Here is a 14,907-nt window from a genome sequence, read left to right on the forward strand (position 1 = left end):
CAAGTAGCCAACACCATCCATGAGAAGACAGGTGAATTTAAACCAACAGAAATTTTCAGTGAACCTGTGGATTTGTTTTTAAAACTGTCATAGTTTTGTTATGTTCTCAAAGGCCTAGAAAATATTTATCTGAAAATGTTTTGAAAGTCAGGACCTTAGTTGAGGCCTGCTTGACATGCCTTATTTCATAGATGACTTCAGAGCAATCGGCTTCTTGTGTGTTGTTCAGATACACTTGGTCTGCTGTCCTGAAGCAAGCACAGATTTAACCAAGGTTTGCTTGCCATAACCCAGGATCAGTCTTTAAAGCAAGCATTGGTGTGCTAGTCTGACTCCTAGCAGTCAGACTGAAGCTGAAGCTTTCAAGTAAAATTTCTTTGTAAACACAGACTATACAAAACTTTGCCCAAACGCTGAAACTGTTGAGGGTGTAAGAAGGATTGAATTTGCACCACCCTGCACTGGTCAGCTATTGCTTCTTCATTGCAACAGCACTGGAAACAAGATTTGAGTATCAAATGAGAGATTGGCAAGAAAAAGTAAATCTCTCCATTAAAAGTTATTAATGTCAAAACATCTTTTACTTGCAAATACGAGTTGTCATGAAAAATTCTAGGTCTGCAGCATGCCGTAACATAGGTTCACTAAGCCCTATGTAGGAACAGTTTGTGGTTTTACTGTTTCAATTGACCTGTTGCCAGATTTGAAATGCCATGTGCTTTCAAAGTAATTCATGGAGGGAAACTGAATATTGTGGACTCTGATTGTGTTAAAACGGGTACCATGGCTGTTCAGCTTTAACGTTTTTAGTTTAATTCTACAGATCTAAATTGTTTTTCCAAGGACTGTTTCTGATTTTATGAAATAATTGATTTTGTCTGAAGTTAGAGGGTCACATCTCAATTTGTAAGCAGATAATGGTCAAGAGAAAGAGGGATTCAGCAGGGGGGTTTTCCAGTATAATGGCGTTTCATTTTTTTCATTTAACCTTGCTTTATCATTGTCCTTGCTTTGACAGCAGAGACCTCGTAATGCAGAAAGGTATTTTTAAGGGAGTACTGTAGAACAGCAGAACGGAAATGCATATATTTTAACTGAAGCAGTAACTGTGCTTCTGACCCAGGAAAACCACAACCCAAAATTTCCTGGTTGCATATTTGCTCATTTCCTCATACTCAATTTATGAAGGTGGTAATAAGTCCCAATCTTCTCTCTAATTATGTCTGTTTTGCGTTACTACCAAATCGCTGAACACTTCAAAAGTTTTACTTTCATTTTAAGTGTTTCACACGTGTCGTGACAGAAGGAGAGTCAGTGCAACCCTGACCTGATGCAGTCCGTTACTTCAAGTTGCACGTAGCTTCTTTCTAATACCTTTATCCCTCTGTGTGACCAGGAAGAAGATGAAGTACCTGATGATGAGACTCTGAATCAGATGATTGCGCGACGTGAGGAAGAATTTGATCTCTTTATGGTAAGCATGATATAGTCATAAGTAGAGTATCTTCTCTGGTGTTTTTAACAAAGGCCTTAACACTTTGTCATTCAAATTTTGGAAAACTTTGTTGGAGGAATAGGCTTTATTTGCTTGCATTTCTTATCGAAGGAAAGAAGGGTAGTCTACTTAAATACAGAGTTCCTCACATGACAGAAAGACCTCATAGGTCCTTGCGGACAGTATAGTGGAACTGTGCCAATCTGGAGGAATAGTCTGGCACAACCTGAGAAATTTACAGTGCAAAACTGATAGTCGCAGTTTGGCTTCCTAATTCTACAACATACTTGTATTTTTCAACATTTCTTCCAACTTCTGGGCTACGATATTGGCAAGGGCAACTACAGGAACTTAAAAAGATAGTAAATTAGTAGACTGACAGTGCTGTTTTCTTTGAGTTAACTGGGCTTTGCTGATGATTTTGTCAAGGTCCCAGTTAGCTGCATCTCTGCTGCTACAACTGTTGAACACTTACCAAAGAAAAGCTAGTGACAGTCATTCAAATGCGAGCAACTCATTTTTGTTAGTACTTCCCTTTTTGTTAGTGCTGCTACCACATCGATGGAATAACTACGAAAATGTCAGTGTAGGCATGGCTTTTGCCTCTTAGTATGTGTACATTGTGAGGATTGCTGGAGGACCTTTGAAAGTCACCGACACAGCAACAGGAGAATACTTAAGTGCTGAAGATAAAGCACCATCCCCTCTAATTCTACAGAGGCTGCTTTGTTCTGCAAGGTGGAACAAGACAGACACTTGTATGTGCATGAATGAAAGTGTATCAGGTGGTATCCACAGAAACAATCATTGATAGGACCACATCTTCTGCTCAAGGATTAGTCTGTAAAACTTCACTGTTAGACAAATGTGCAGGGGTCCTTTTTGCATAAGTGACAGTTGTTGAGATGATAAGTTGGCAAAGGCCATATTGCCCCCACATGGCTGTGCCTTTTGTCATTGCTGACTTGCCTGTTTAGTTCTTTTGTGCTAAGTTTCATTTAATGCTACCTCAGAAGAACTGTAACCCCTAAAACTAGGCCATAAATAAAATGTGTGCTTAACAGACACCTGTCTTATTAAGCTTTCTGTAGTGTTTCGGGTCTAAGGACATATACATGACAGAAACCAAGAGGTGGCCATTTGATCCAAAACTCAAAAGGAATAATTTCAGTCAAATTATTGGCTGAAAGTAGCCTGACTTCTGTGAAAGCAGATTTGCTGCTGGAAAAAGCTTCTCAGTACTTCTCCTTCAGACCCAGAAGGAAAGAACTAATTCGTGTGTTGAAAGAGGCTGGTGAATTTATGTCTGTTCGCAGGAAATGTCTACAATTCCATCTTTTTGGATCAAGTTTGAATGCTTTTAACAGCCATTCAGTAAAGAAGTTGAGGGACATAGCGTGAAGACAGTTTTGGCACTGTGTGGGCTCAGCTTATGTTTTTCATATTAATTTACATAGAATTTTTTAAGAGAGAGAGCAAAAAGTTGGTGGTAGGTGATAAAAATTTGAAGATGCAAAGCTAACATGCTTTGAAGGCCAGGGGTTTGAAAATACTTAAGACAGAAACAGTGAAGTTAAATACTAATGGCTAAGAAATTATTCCAATTATTAATAATAATTTGGTTTTCATTTTAGTAAACTGTTTAATTATAAAAGAAAAGTCTGAAAAACAAGTTTGGCCGTCAGGGTTTATCAATATTTTAGGTCTTGCATAGTCAAATAAAGAGCATAAACAAAGGTTTGTACTCCTCTTACCTCAGTGATACCTGTGTCACCTCATTCCCTGTTAAGGTTGTTCAGATGTAATCAGAATTCAGCAAATTGCAATATCCAAGAAAAATGTATTTTGGTTTGTTCATTTAACTAGGCTTACAGGTGTAAAAGCATGTGTTTTGTTTATTTAAAGTGAGCAGTTCCAAAACAATAGGCAAGAGAGCAGATCAGTTCCTTGAGAAGCTCTGCTGTCGTCAGTTTTCAAGTTAGAAGTATTCTTTGACATAGATTCTGAGATGTAGCTGTAGAGCTAAATACACTGTTCAGAAAGAGGATGTGTTCAAGTGGACTTTGTTCCCCTGACTTTTAGAGGCTCCACATATATAACAATAGCTAAAAAATCTAGGTAGCCTCAAACCTCACGCTGTCCTACTTTTGCATTCCTTGCAAATGATGGCACTTCATCACATAGTAAAAAAGTAGAAAATATTCAGAGAAAAGTCAGCATTTCAATATGATCTGAACAACTCTTATCATTGCATAATAGTGTGTTTCAACAAGTGTTACTCTTCCTGGAAAAGTTTTAAAGTTATTTTTAATGTTATATTTACTCAAATAAAGGTTCCTGATGTAAAAACTGCCTTTCAAGGTGGAAGAGTGGCCTTTCAAGGGAGGCCTCTCACCGAAATGGGTTCCAGTACTCTAACTGTGCTAACACAGTCTGTCTCCCTGAATCCAAAATTGCAACACAGCAGCAACTGAGTGTATAAATTACTGGTTTTATACTGAGTGGCTTGGGTGTTTTTTTAAAGGACTATTTTAGTTGTAATTTGGAAAATTTAAGATAACAATTCACAGTTCATAGGACAGCAGTGCTCTGTGTTTTTTCTAAAATGGAAGTTTTAGGCCTTGAGTGGGCCAACACTTAAGTTCTTCACTTACATGTAAGCATCGGTAGCACAGAACTTTATTTCCAGTGTTTAGGCCTCATTGGGGACAGTGTAAATACAATTATTTTATTAGTTACAATAAAATAAGGTAGACCTGGTTTGGAAATACATGTTTTGGTAAGACATGGGAAAATAGGACCAGAGTTCTCCCAGAGATAAAAGTGGTTTAAGTAGTATCATAAGAAAAAAAAAAAAAGGCTGTTTGTGTATCTGACATCTCAGATTAACTGAAAGTATCTTTAATTTTCCTGCCTGAGCACTTTTATTTCAGAAGACAGCTATTAAAAACACTACTTTAGTGTTCAGTCTTTGTCTTAGAGATAGAAACATAGTCATCAGGGAAAAAAATTAAGCATTCATTTCATATGCTTAATGTCATTATAATAAGATACCCCTGGCTTCACTGAAGTTCTCTGCTAAATAATAGAGAAATCTATCCCATCTATCCCATTTGGGCCTTCTCTTAGTGCAGCTTGTTGGTCACCAAGTTAGCAATAAACTAAGCCACATGTCTGGCTTGAATATGGCATTTTTTGAAAGGAATTCATATTGAATGAGATGTTCTATAAAAGGTGTAATACGGAAGTCTGCTATAAAAACAGTAAAGGCAATATGGCCCATTCATCATTGTCTAAGGTAATGAAGGGTAGGGAAAACCCACATGTATTTATAGTAGTTGGACCCGCAGACTGCAGACACACATCTTACGTTCTGCTTTTCACTGAGTTTAGAAATCAGATAGGATGCCAGACAAGATGATGAAGACCATTTGTAAGATGCTGTGCTTGAGGCGGTATTTCAGGAATGCTTGTATTTGAGAAGTGCCAAGATGAGAGAAGATCAGCATATTCAACAGTGCCATCATTAAGCCCCAGTTAGTAAATTTGGCTGGATGTGACCTGCTCCTATAGATAGCTAATACCTCTGAATTTATGCACGGCTGTGTCTTGTCTAGGGTTGTAAAAGGATGATATGTCTAGTTGGCATACTGTAAAAGTGCAGCATCATGCACACAAGGGAGAGGTTTAGGGATAATTGAGAATGCTTTTTGCAAATGTTTCCTTGCCAAAGCAGTAGCCTGTTCTGATGCTACAGCCAATTCTGGTGCCAGTCTATTTATATTAGTTTTTCAAATATGAAAATCAGATGCTCACTGGCCACCTGTTTGTTTTCTCTGCTTAGCAACTGATTACTGCGTGTTTAAGTACTGTATGACTTTTCAGAAAGGCCTTTTGAAGAGGCTATTTATATTATCCAATTTGGGCTACTTAAAAAAAAGCAAGTGAGATTCACAGACCCATAGGAGCCTAAGTCAGCATACAGTCAAGAGAGAGAGGTGGATGGTTCCCTGGGATGATTATAAAGCACCTGCTGATGAGTCTACAGTGGGTCATGGGAACATATCCTGAGTATCTGTACCTGTTTTCTGAGGTAATTGCTCACCACACTTGAAATTCATTTTTGTGATTATTTCAGTTTCAGCTTAGTCTTTAACATTACCTTCTAATATTCTTAACACTTTACCTAATTTTATCTGATATTTTTAATATGTTTTGATATTTGCCTAATACTCCGGTGAGATCAGGAAAAATTCAGTGGTTTACGCGTGTTGGCTTTCTGGCAAACTTTTGTCTGGATTTCTTAAGTCTCTTGATTCTTTTTCTCTAATACCAGCATTCAAATTTTTTTTTTCTGATTTTCAGGTTCACAAAACTAGTGTGTTTTCAGTTATTCTTTCCAGTCACATAATGACAACACCATATGGCAATGTTGTCAAGGAATGATTAGTATTTGCAGATCACACTTATGAATACAAAGAAACCATAAAACCTGTGCAAAAAAGGAAGAGAGTTGTTTAATTAACACACCAGTGTTGTTCTGATCTGCTTTGTATCACTTAGCTGCTGATTGTTACACAGTTACTTCACTGTGGTGAACTGGTACACTGTTACTTCAGTAAAAGCTAGTTACCGAGTAGTGACCTTGGCTGAAAATGAGCCATCAAGAGTAGCTGCTTCTTTCTATAGTGCATTGTAGAAGTATTTAGAAGTATGGTGGAAGGGAGATATCTGTGAAGGACTTGGTTTAAAGTTTCAGGTATTATTAGATAGCCTGGAATTTCCATGATTCACTTAATATTTGCCCTTAAAACTGTTCTATCCTTTCCCAACTGCCATTGCAGCGCATGGACATGGATCGTCGCAGGGAGGATGCCAGAAACCCCAAACGTAAGCCGCGCTTGATGGAGGAGGATGAATTACCATCCTGGATTATTAAGGATGATGCTGAAGTTGAAAGGCTTACATGTGAAGAAGAAGAAGAGAAAATATTTGGAAGAGGATCCCGTCAACGTAGGGATGTGGACTACAGTGATGCTCTCACAGAGAAACAATGGCTGCGGGTAGGTTGTCCCTTTTGTTTGTTTTGGTTTGGGTGTGGGTTTTTTTTTTTTTAAACAGTTGAAATGTATTAATTTGTGATAGGGTTTTTTTCTTTTTGAGGACTGCACAGGGGCACCAGTTAGAGCACAATGTAGTAGTTAAGGCCTAAATATACTTGCCATCCAGCTTTTGCTGCTGTGTTGAAAGCATAAATTAGTTTTAAGCTGCATTGCTGAAACTTAAATCAGTGTTACTAAATGCTGAATCAGGACTATGATAGCTTTCTATTACAACTGTTATATTGCCATGGATCTTGGCATATTTCTTACATCTTTAGACACTTTCATAAGTGTCACCTTGAAGATATATAAAGAATTCTTTTAGAGTGGGGGAGATCAGTGTATGCTACAGCTTTCTGTGCTGCAGAAGCTTAGTTTTATTATATTTTAAAAAACCTGAATTTAATCCTTTTAAGAATTTTGAAACTTTCACATAAGCCTTCTTTCTTTCATGCTGTTTCATTTCCAAGTCCTGCACATTTCTTGTCTCCACTGAGGTCAAAACCCTTGATAAGTGATATAAGAATTTAAGACCTGAAAGTAAAGATTCTGAACCTAACTCACAACAAATCCGTGGTTTTGTTGTAGTTGAGGATTCTTGCCATTCTTCTGTGAAATACACATCTAATGAATTCTAATGCATGTGCCTTTTCAGAATCTTAGTAACAGGTGGTGAGGTGAGGACCGATTGTTGGAAAATCTTTTCAAAACCAGGAAATTTGATAATGTTATCATTTCTAAAACATATAGAGGAAATGTTGTATGTGCAAAACTAGTCTACGTCGTTTGACATGGTTTGACTAGTTCTACATGGTTTTATTGTAGAATAATTATAGACTTAATGCCAACATGAATATACAGTGTAGCTTTTGTGTATAACTTGCTAAAGATAGGTAGAAATCTTACCTACTTCAGTTACAAACTTGATTGTGAGAGTGCGTTGTACAATACTATCCTAAGAGCTAATCCAGATTGTGCTGTTGGGCGTAAAGTTTAAGGGTGCAAAGGTTTGAATTATACATCAGCTGTAAGTCTAAGCAAGTTTATGAAACTACAGGAGTTTGATATATGACATCTTCAAGTAGTCAGTGGAGATGAAAGACCTAGAAACCTAAACTTCTGTCTGGATTCTCAAACATTTACCCTTCCCTGTAGTGGAGTTGCTTACAGTGTAGCGTACATCTACTCAAAGCCATTTTAAGATAATTATTTTTAGTGATGGAATACTCTGGCTATGGCAACATAGATTTTAGCTTCGGCTTTCATGTTTTTGTGTCTTGAGTTGGCTCTGATGCTTGTGTTAAGAGCTTTACTGTCAAAAATGGCAGCCCTAAAAAAAATCATGTAATCTATCTTCCTAGTCAGGGCAGAATCAGCCAGTCCTGTGTCATTTATAAGAGAGATCTGATCTGTTCTTCAAGACATTCCCTAGCAGTGAATTTAGAAGTCCACAGAGTCCACGAGGATAGGCTGGGAGAACTGGGTTTGTTCAGCCTTGAGAAAAGGATGCTTATAAGGGATCTCATCACCATGTACCAGTACTTAAGGAGTAGCTACAAAGAAGATGGAGACTCCCTTTTTACACAGAGTCACATGGAGAGGACAAGGGGGAATGGACACAAGTTGCTCTTGGGGAGGTTCTGGTTGGACATGAGAGGGAAGTTTTTCACAGTGAGGACAGTCAACCATTGGAATAATCTCCCCAGGGAAGTGGTTGACTCGGCCACATTGGACACTTTTAAGACTCAGCTGGACAGGGTGCTGGGCCATCTTGCCTAGCCTGTCCTTTTCCTAGAAAGGTTGGACTAGATGATCCCTGAGGTCCCTTCCAACCTGTGATTCTGGGATTCTGTGAATGTATTTAACTGTTTGACTTTCCCTTATATTTTACCTGGATTTTCTTGTTGGATTTTAAGCCAATTAGTCCTTGTTCTAATCACTCTGGTCATGCAGAATAGGCTGCTACCTTTCTCTTTTTTTTTAACATTTCTTTATGTCATAGAAGAGTTGTTTCACTGTTCAGTCAATTCTTAAGGTTAACAATCACTGCTTATTCAGTCTTTTCCCGTAGTTCCTATTTTCTAGATCTCTTGATTGTTTTCACTGATTCCTGTTAGGTGTTCTATGTGTGACTGATGTCTTTCTGCAAGTTTGGTCAAAAGCTAGACATCAAAATTCCAGGTGCAGCCTCATTTGAATAAGGAGGAGGAGTTCTTCTGCATAACATGTGGGATACTTACACCTCATGATCCAGTATATCATCTTCTTAACAGTAAAGGTATTGACTTGTGTTAAATTTTTGATCCAGTATAAGCCTTAATCCTTTTCTGTGGATCTACTTCCTGGCCAGTTTTTTAGTATCACATTTTGTGTAGTCAATTCTTCCTTCCTAGTAAGAGGATTTAGCTTATGCCCTTGTTGAATGATATCCAAATTTTCTTCACCAAAACTATTCTGAATTTAAGCCTGTCCTCAGGTGAACTTACAGTTTTTTGGTGTTCTTTGGAGATTTAGTAGGCATACTTTCTGTACTGTCTTCCTAAAGACACTAAAAACAGTGAAAAGCACTGGATCATTTGATAAGAAGCCACTAAGGACTATTCTGAAAGCAATTTCTTACCAGTTGTCAATTTACTTTATAGTAATTGTTTTTTCATTGTTTGCTTCTGAGACTGTTGTGTGAGGCCACGTCTGAAACCTTGCTAGTCAAGGTGGTACATATACTACCCCTTTTTCAACATGGTTTGTTATTCTGTTTAGGAAAATCAGTCTCCCTCCTTTTCCCTATTGAGTTGTTAACCACGTTCTCAAATTAGTTAAGTTAAATCTAAGTCAGATTGCTTTACAGTGCATTGCAGTCACTACTGTGACTCTGTTGTATACATATTTTAACTCTCACTTTCAGGGGACTTCAGAGTAAGTTGAAACAAATGCAAGTGTAGGAGCTACTAATACACTATAAATATAATTCCTATTAAGAGAGACTAAAAAGTAACACTGCTTGTGCAGGTTCAGAACAAAAACTCCTCTCCATTGGGTAGATACTGAAAAGTCTTCTGAGTTTTTCCATGACCTTATTTTGTGTGTGTGTGTCTGTATATGTGTGTGAAAGAGAGTTCTTTGTCACACCCATTGGCCTCCCACCATCATCACTTCTATGTCTTTGAGAATTTAAGTGTTTGTCTTTTCCTGTAATGACACCTTTGGAAGAATGTAGAAAAAGCGATAATGTACAACATTTTCAAGGGAATCTTTAACTATATAAACACACAAAATTGTGGTACCTAGTGTTATAAGCATTTGTATCTTGTGGCTTTGTCACTGTAACTTGTAACACTAATGTGCGTGTTGCATGAACATTTTGAATTAATCATTTCATGTTAACTTGGATGCAGTGAACTACTAATATCAGAAAAAATAGAAAAGCCAGTGTGTTCTGAATTGAGAATGGTACTTCAGTTCATAAGACATTCTTTTACCCGTGCTCCATATCATGGCACTCTCCAAAAGTTACTATAGATACATACATTTTTGTTGCAGTGTTACAGAAGAATGAGATTTATTTACCAGCATCAAAGGACTCCCATCATTTTTTCTCTTGCTGTGGCTGCTGTTACAGCTTTATAGCTATCTTCTCATGGGGTTTTCTGGAGTAAAACATCACATTTCTGAACTAATAAGTTGGATTCATAATATCAATATCCAGTCCTCAGCTGTCTCTTTTTCTTTATGTGTCTTGGGGAAGTTGACTAGATCTCTTCTTTTCTGAGGAGTTTTGCCTCAGTCAGCAGCCACAGCTCTGACTGTGGAGATCAGCTACCTGCTCCATTTCAGTTAGACCCTGACCCCTCCTCCGATACACCCAATAGTGAAGAGCCTAGTTAAGGTCATGGCAGATCCCCCCAGGATCTGCCATACACCTCAAGGTCTGTATCCATGCATGTACACTGACAAAGTATGTCAGCTCCCTCTTTGCTGGGAGGTCAAGTCCTGAGTTTGGAAGCAGGAGACAAATAATTACAGAAGTCAAACCTATGGACATACGCAGTGTTTAATGAGATTGTGCTGCTGCCCTGAACAATCTTGTAATTCAGTAACAGCCTCCCAGGGAAGCTGTAAGACACAAACAGGCTTCATCACTAGCTGTCGCTGCAGCCTGCTGTTCTGTAACTGTTGGCATGACAACCATATTTCCTAAAAAAAAAAACCAAAACAACAACAAAAAAAACCAAACCCACAAAAAAAACCAGGAAGGAGGAATTTGCTTGCTGATCCTATGAAGCATTTGTATTCTGGGTGTATTTCATGCTCAGATTTTATCCCTGCATCACTTTTAGCAGGACTGCAAAATACTTTGCTAGATCCCATGGCAGATTATTTTCAGAGGGGTCTTCTACTAAGGACTCCATTGCTTAGGGCAGGCTTCAAAAGTCAGAAGATTTGTTTGAGTACTTACAAGTCTCTTAAGACAGTTGCACTTGGATTCAGCTTCTCATTCAATTTGATTGCTGGCTAGGTGACATGAATAAAGTTTTATTCACAAGTTGTGCAGTTCATTTGAAGTAGCTTTGCATATTGTCCAGGGAAACATACTTGAGTCCGAAATGAGCAGTGTTTTGTATACATCATCCAGACATACAAAAGTCAACTACTGTGGACTACTTGTTTTGCTCATCTAAAAATTGTAAGTGAAATATAAGCATTTGGTCAGTAATTAGTCAATCTTATTTAAATCTAAAGAAAACCACTGCTGGCTTTCATACATAATAGAATATCTGGTGGATACTTTGTAACGTAATCGTGACAAATTTTATTTGCTTTTTTGTTTATGTTTACTAAGGTAAATATGTTGTGTAATAAATCAAACTACCAAGCAGGAAATTACTGGGCATGTTTTCAACTGTTTTTTCCTCAGCTGGAACTTTATATAACTTTTTGATTTTGAACACTCTCTAATAGTCTGTTAGAAGTTAGGTCTGGCATCAGAGGTAGTGAAGTTGGACCAGCTTGTTACTACAATTTGACATAAAAATTTTTCAGTTAGGTTTCTTTTTTCTGAGAGTGCTTCTCTTTTATATATTTTAACTTTAAAACTTTAGACTTACTAAAGTAATACTAAAATACTAAGAACATATTTTAAGACATGATTTTGTAACCTGTGTTTGTGGAATTCGATCTTTACAGTAGTCTTTGTTACATACTGAAATAGCTGTGAGGAAAATCAGTATTACATTTGATAATTGTTTTAGCTTCACTTTTCATCTACTGGTTGTTATTTTTAATTGTAATGGAGGTTTTTTATATAGGCTATATTGGAGGTTGAGATTCTGTGAAGGAGGGGAAAAGAAATAATATTTTACCTAATGCATAGATCGTCTGCATAGTTCATGTACATGATACCCCTTCCACCCATCTTTCTCTCTTCCTTACGCCTCTATACCATTTCTGGTTACAATTGCAAAGTTTCCTGACTTGGTGCTAAACCTGTTTAACAGTTGAATAAGTGAGCATTTGCCCAGGGCATTTGAAGAAAATTGCATTCCAATCTAAACTCTGCTCTGTAATATTGAATTGCAGATAAAATTTAATTTGTTAACCTGTAGGGGAAAACAAGTCAATTTTGAAGCCTTTGTCACTGGAGGATTAAAAAGTCCACCATCCTAGGGTGCTGTCTATTTTGTGACCAGCAATCATCAGGATGCCCTAGGTATTATTTTTTAATGTGCAAGGTGAGGCTGATAAGTTTTATGCAAGTGGAAGCTAGTTTCTTGAAGGATTAGGAAGTTGGACTTTAAGGACTCACAAAGCCAAGCCATTTTTATGTTCTGAGTAGTACTGTCTATCTTTCATGCCCTTTTGAGGAAATTCAGTTCAAAATCTGCTGAAGAAAAGGAAGAAGATGGCCTCTGTTAAGTTGCAGTGAAATTAAAATCAATTAAGCAGTTCAGATGAGAGGGGCTTTTCTTCGCTTTTGATGTGTGAGAAGGAATTTAAATGCATCTACCTGATCGCTTTGGCTCTCTGTTTTGGCAAGATGGGTTTGTTAGTTTATAAAGAAAATAACCTGATTTACACTCTGGATATCTTTTTCAGAATCTGGAGGCAGGATTGAGAGTATTAATTTTGGAAACTAACAAATTACCCAATTACTTTGAAATTCCTCTTCAGTATTTGAGAGGGAATCTCAGTAAGACAGTTTTCAGTGTTCCAGAAATAGTTTTTGTGTGAGAAGAACCTCGAGACAGGAAATCTGAAGAGCTCTTTCAGAGGAATACCAGTTATCAATAAAACATCTTGCCATACTTGCATAGGAATCTTCTTTTTTCAGTCTGTGATTTTGTCCATATGATGTTACGTGTAAAATACTAACACTGTTTCAATGGGAATTGTACATATATTCTCCCCTAGAAAACATTAGAATGATAGTGTCACATAAACACCTTTCTGTATTTTTTAAAAATATGAGTAGTATTTTTAACGTTAGACTAAAATAAACTGCACTTTCTTTGAAATAGCTATACTTTTCTGACATAACAAGTTTATATAGCCTGGCAACCATGAGTCAAAAGTCTGTGTTTCAGACTTTGTTATATTATTATTCTTTCAAGTGCAAAACTCTTCATGAAAAAATTAGGCCCTGTGGTTAAGATGCCTGAAATACTCTTCATGTGGAAGGTCAAAATTGAAATCAATTTCCAAAACTGAAACACAAACAACTATTAAACACTTTACAAAATCCACAAAAAAAGAAAGTCTGCATTAAAAGTTTAAAACATTACTGTTGCTAGGAGCATTTGGCAATGCAAAGAGAAGCAGCAAACTTTTTAACACGTGGGTCCGCTGCATTGTTACATTCTCTGACGTACCTTGACAGTAATGATTATAGACCATATGCAGTAGGTGACCTTTTGTCACATATCGAACTTTTGAATAGAGGCAATAAATTTTCCTATGTTGATTTGCATTTACGACATGGGTAAGAAATTACTCATACCTTTCCAAGCATATATTTTGGCCAAAGCATTTATTCACTCTGCAAAAAGGGAAGCATTTAATATTTTGACTTGTCATCAGGAGCAAATTGAAAGGCTGTTATTGTAAAATTACATCTTTTCAGGGCAGACCTGAGCAGGTGATGGGAAGCTTCACACTGTTTCCCGTGCAGTAGGCACGACAGGCAAATGTAATCCTTTTGATGGAACAGTGTATGTACACAGAGTTCTGCTGCTTCTATAGAAATGCACAACTTAAATGAAAGCAATTTGTCTCTTCTTGTATGTAAACCAGTATGGAAGTACTAACTTTGCAAATACGGACAAACAGGGAAGTTCAAGGCTGAACTTCTGAAAAATTACTCAGCCTTTCCTTAGGCATGTTGCCTTAGGCAGTTAGCTTCCTGAGTCATCTTGAGGTACTCTGTTAGCCGAGTAGAATGGTGTATTTCCTTACTCTAACAGTGGGATTAACTGTAAAAAATGAAAATCCTGCAGAAGTTTTCCAGTAATCGTAACCCTGTAATTTCACCCTGTAATCAGAAATTGTTGAGTTTAGTGTGTTACAAATTTTGGTTTAATGGATAACCATTACGAATTCTTTTCAGTTGCATCTGACAACGTATATAATATTTTTAGCTGGATTTCAAACTCAGAACCTAAGGGCTTTGCTGCTTACACCCTTCCTTTAGTTTTTCATATATGCACTTGTACTACGCTATACATTATTCTGTTGAGAACCTTCACTTCCTCTTAAGTCTCATTGCATTTCCAGGAATCTTTTTTGTATTCTTCAGTTAGCCTTTGCTTAGGTAGTAGTTTTTGCTTGTCAGATCATGATCTGCATTGCAGTTTATCTCAGAAGACTAAAAAGGCCTTCTAGACAGATACCATTCATGTTAGATTTTTACTTTTAGGCTGTGATATGCATACTAAAGGGTCAACCTCTACTGTAAGTCCTGCCACAGTCTGATAACTGCAACTTTAGAAGCATCCTGAAAAAATGGAACTCACTGCATCACTGCTAGAAGTTAGCCTCACAAAATATTGTTTTGGTATAGAATACATAAGAGATATATATAATTTAGCTTTTCTCAGCAAGTTGTCCAAAGTTTGACTTAGTTTCATTTTATGCTAGCTTCCTCCAAATTCTGCAGAGTTACTAAAATACTATATTGGGATTGTCTTAAAGGGCTACCTCCTACTGTTTATTCTTCGAACACGGTCTGTTTCTATACATAAGATTTTTTTTTTCCTTTGTCAGCATAGGGAGTAAGTACTCTAATCTCCTGCCAATCATTTTCTCATATCATACTCT

At 37.2% G+C, this 14,907-nt stretch overlaps 1 protein-coding gene across 3 annotated transcripts in view; it reads left to right on the top strand.

The window, feature by feature from the left end:
• The window catches only part of SMARCA2 (SWI/SNF related, matrix associated, actin dependent regulator of chromatin, subfamily a, member 2), a 114,785-nt gene that overhangs the window by 71,791 nt on the left and 28,087 nt on the right, over positions 1 to 14,907 (top strand). For all 3 annotated transcript variants that reach the window (XM_064439135.1, XM_064439136.1, XM_064439137.1), the window contains 2 exons: positions 1,397 to 1,474; positions 6,340 to 6,558. In XM_064439135.1, coding sequence (XP_064295205.1) covers positions 1,397 to 1,474; positions 6,340 to 6,558 — 297 coding nt within the window. The remainder of the gene's footprint in view (positions 1 to 1,396; positions 1,475 to 6,339; positions 6,559 to 14,907) is intronic.

This window comes from Phalacrocorax carbo, chromosome Z (genome assembly GCF_963921805.1).
Source record: "Phalacrocorax carbo chromosome Z, bPhaCar2.1, whole genome shotgun sequence".
Classification (NCBI taxonomy): domain Eukaryota; kingdom Metazoa; phylum Chordata; class Aves; order Suliformes; family Phalacrocoracidae; genus Phalacrocorax; species Phalacrocorax carbo.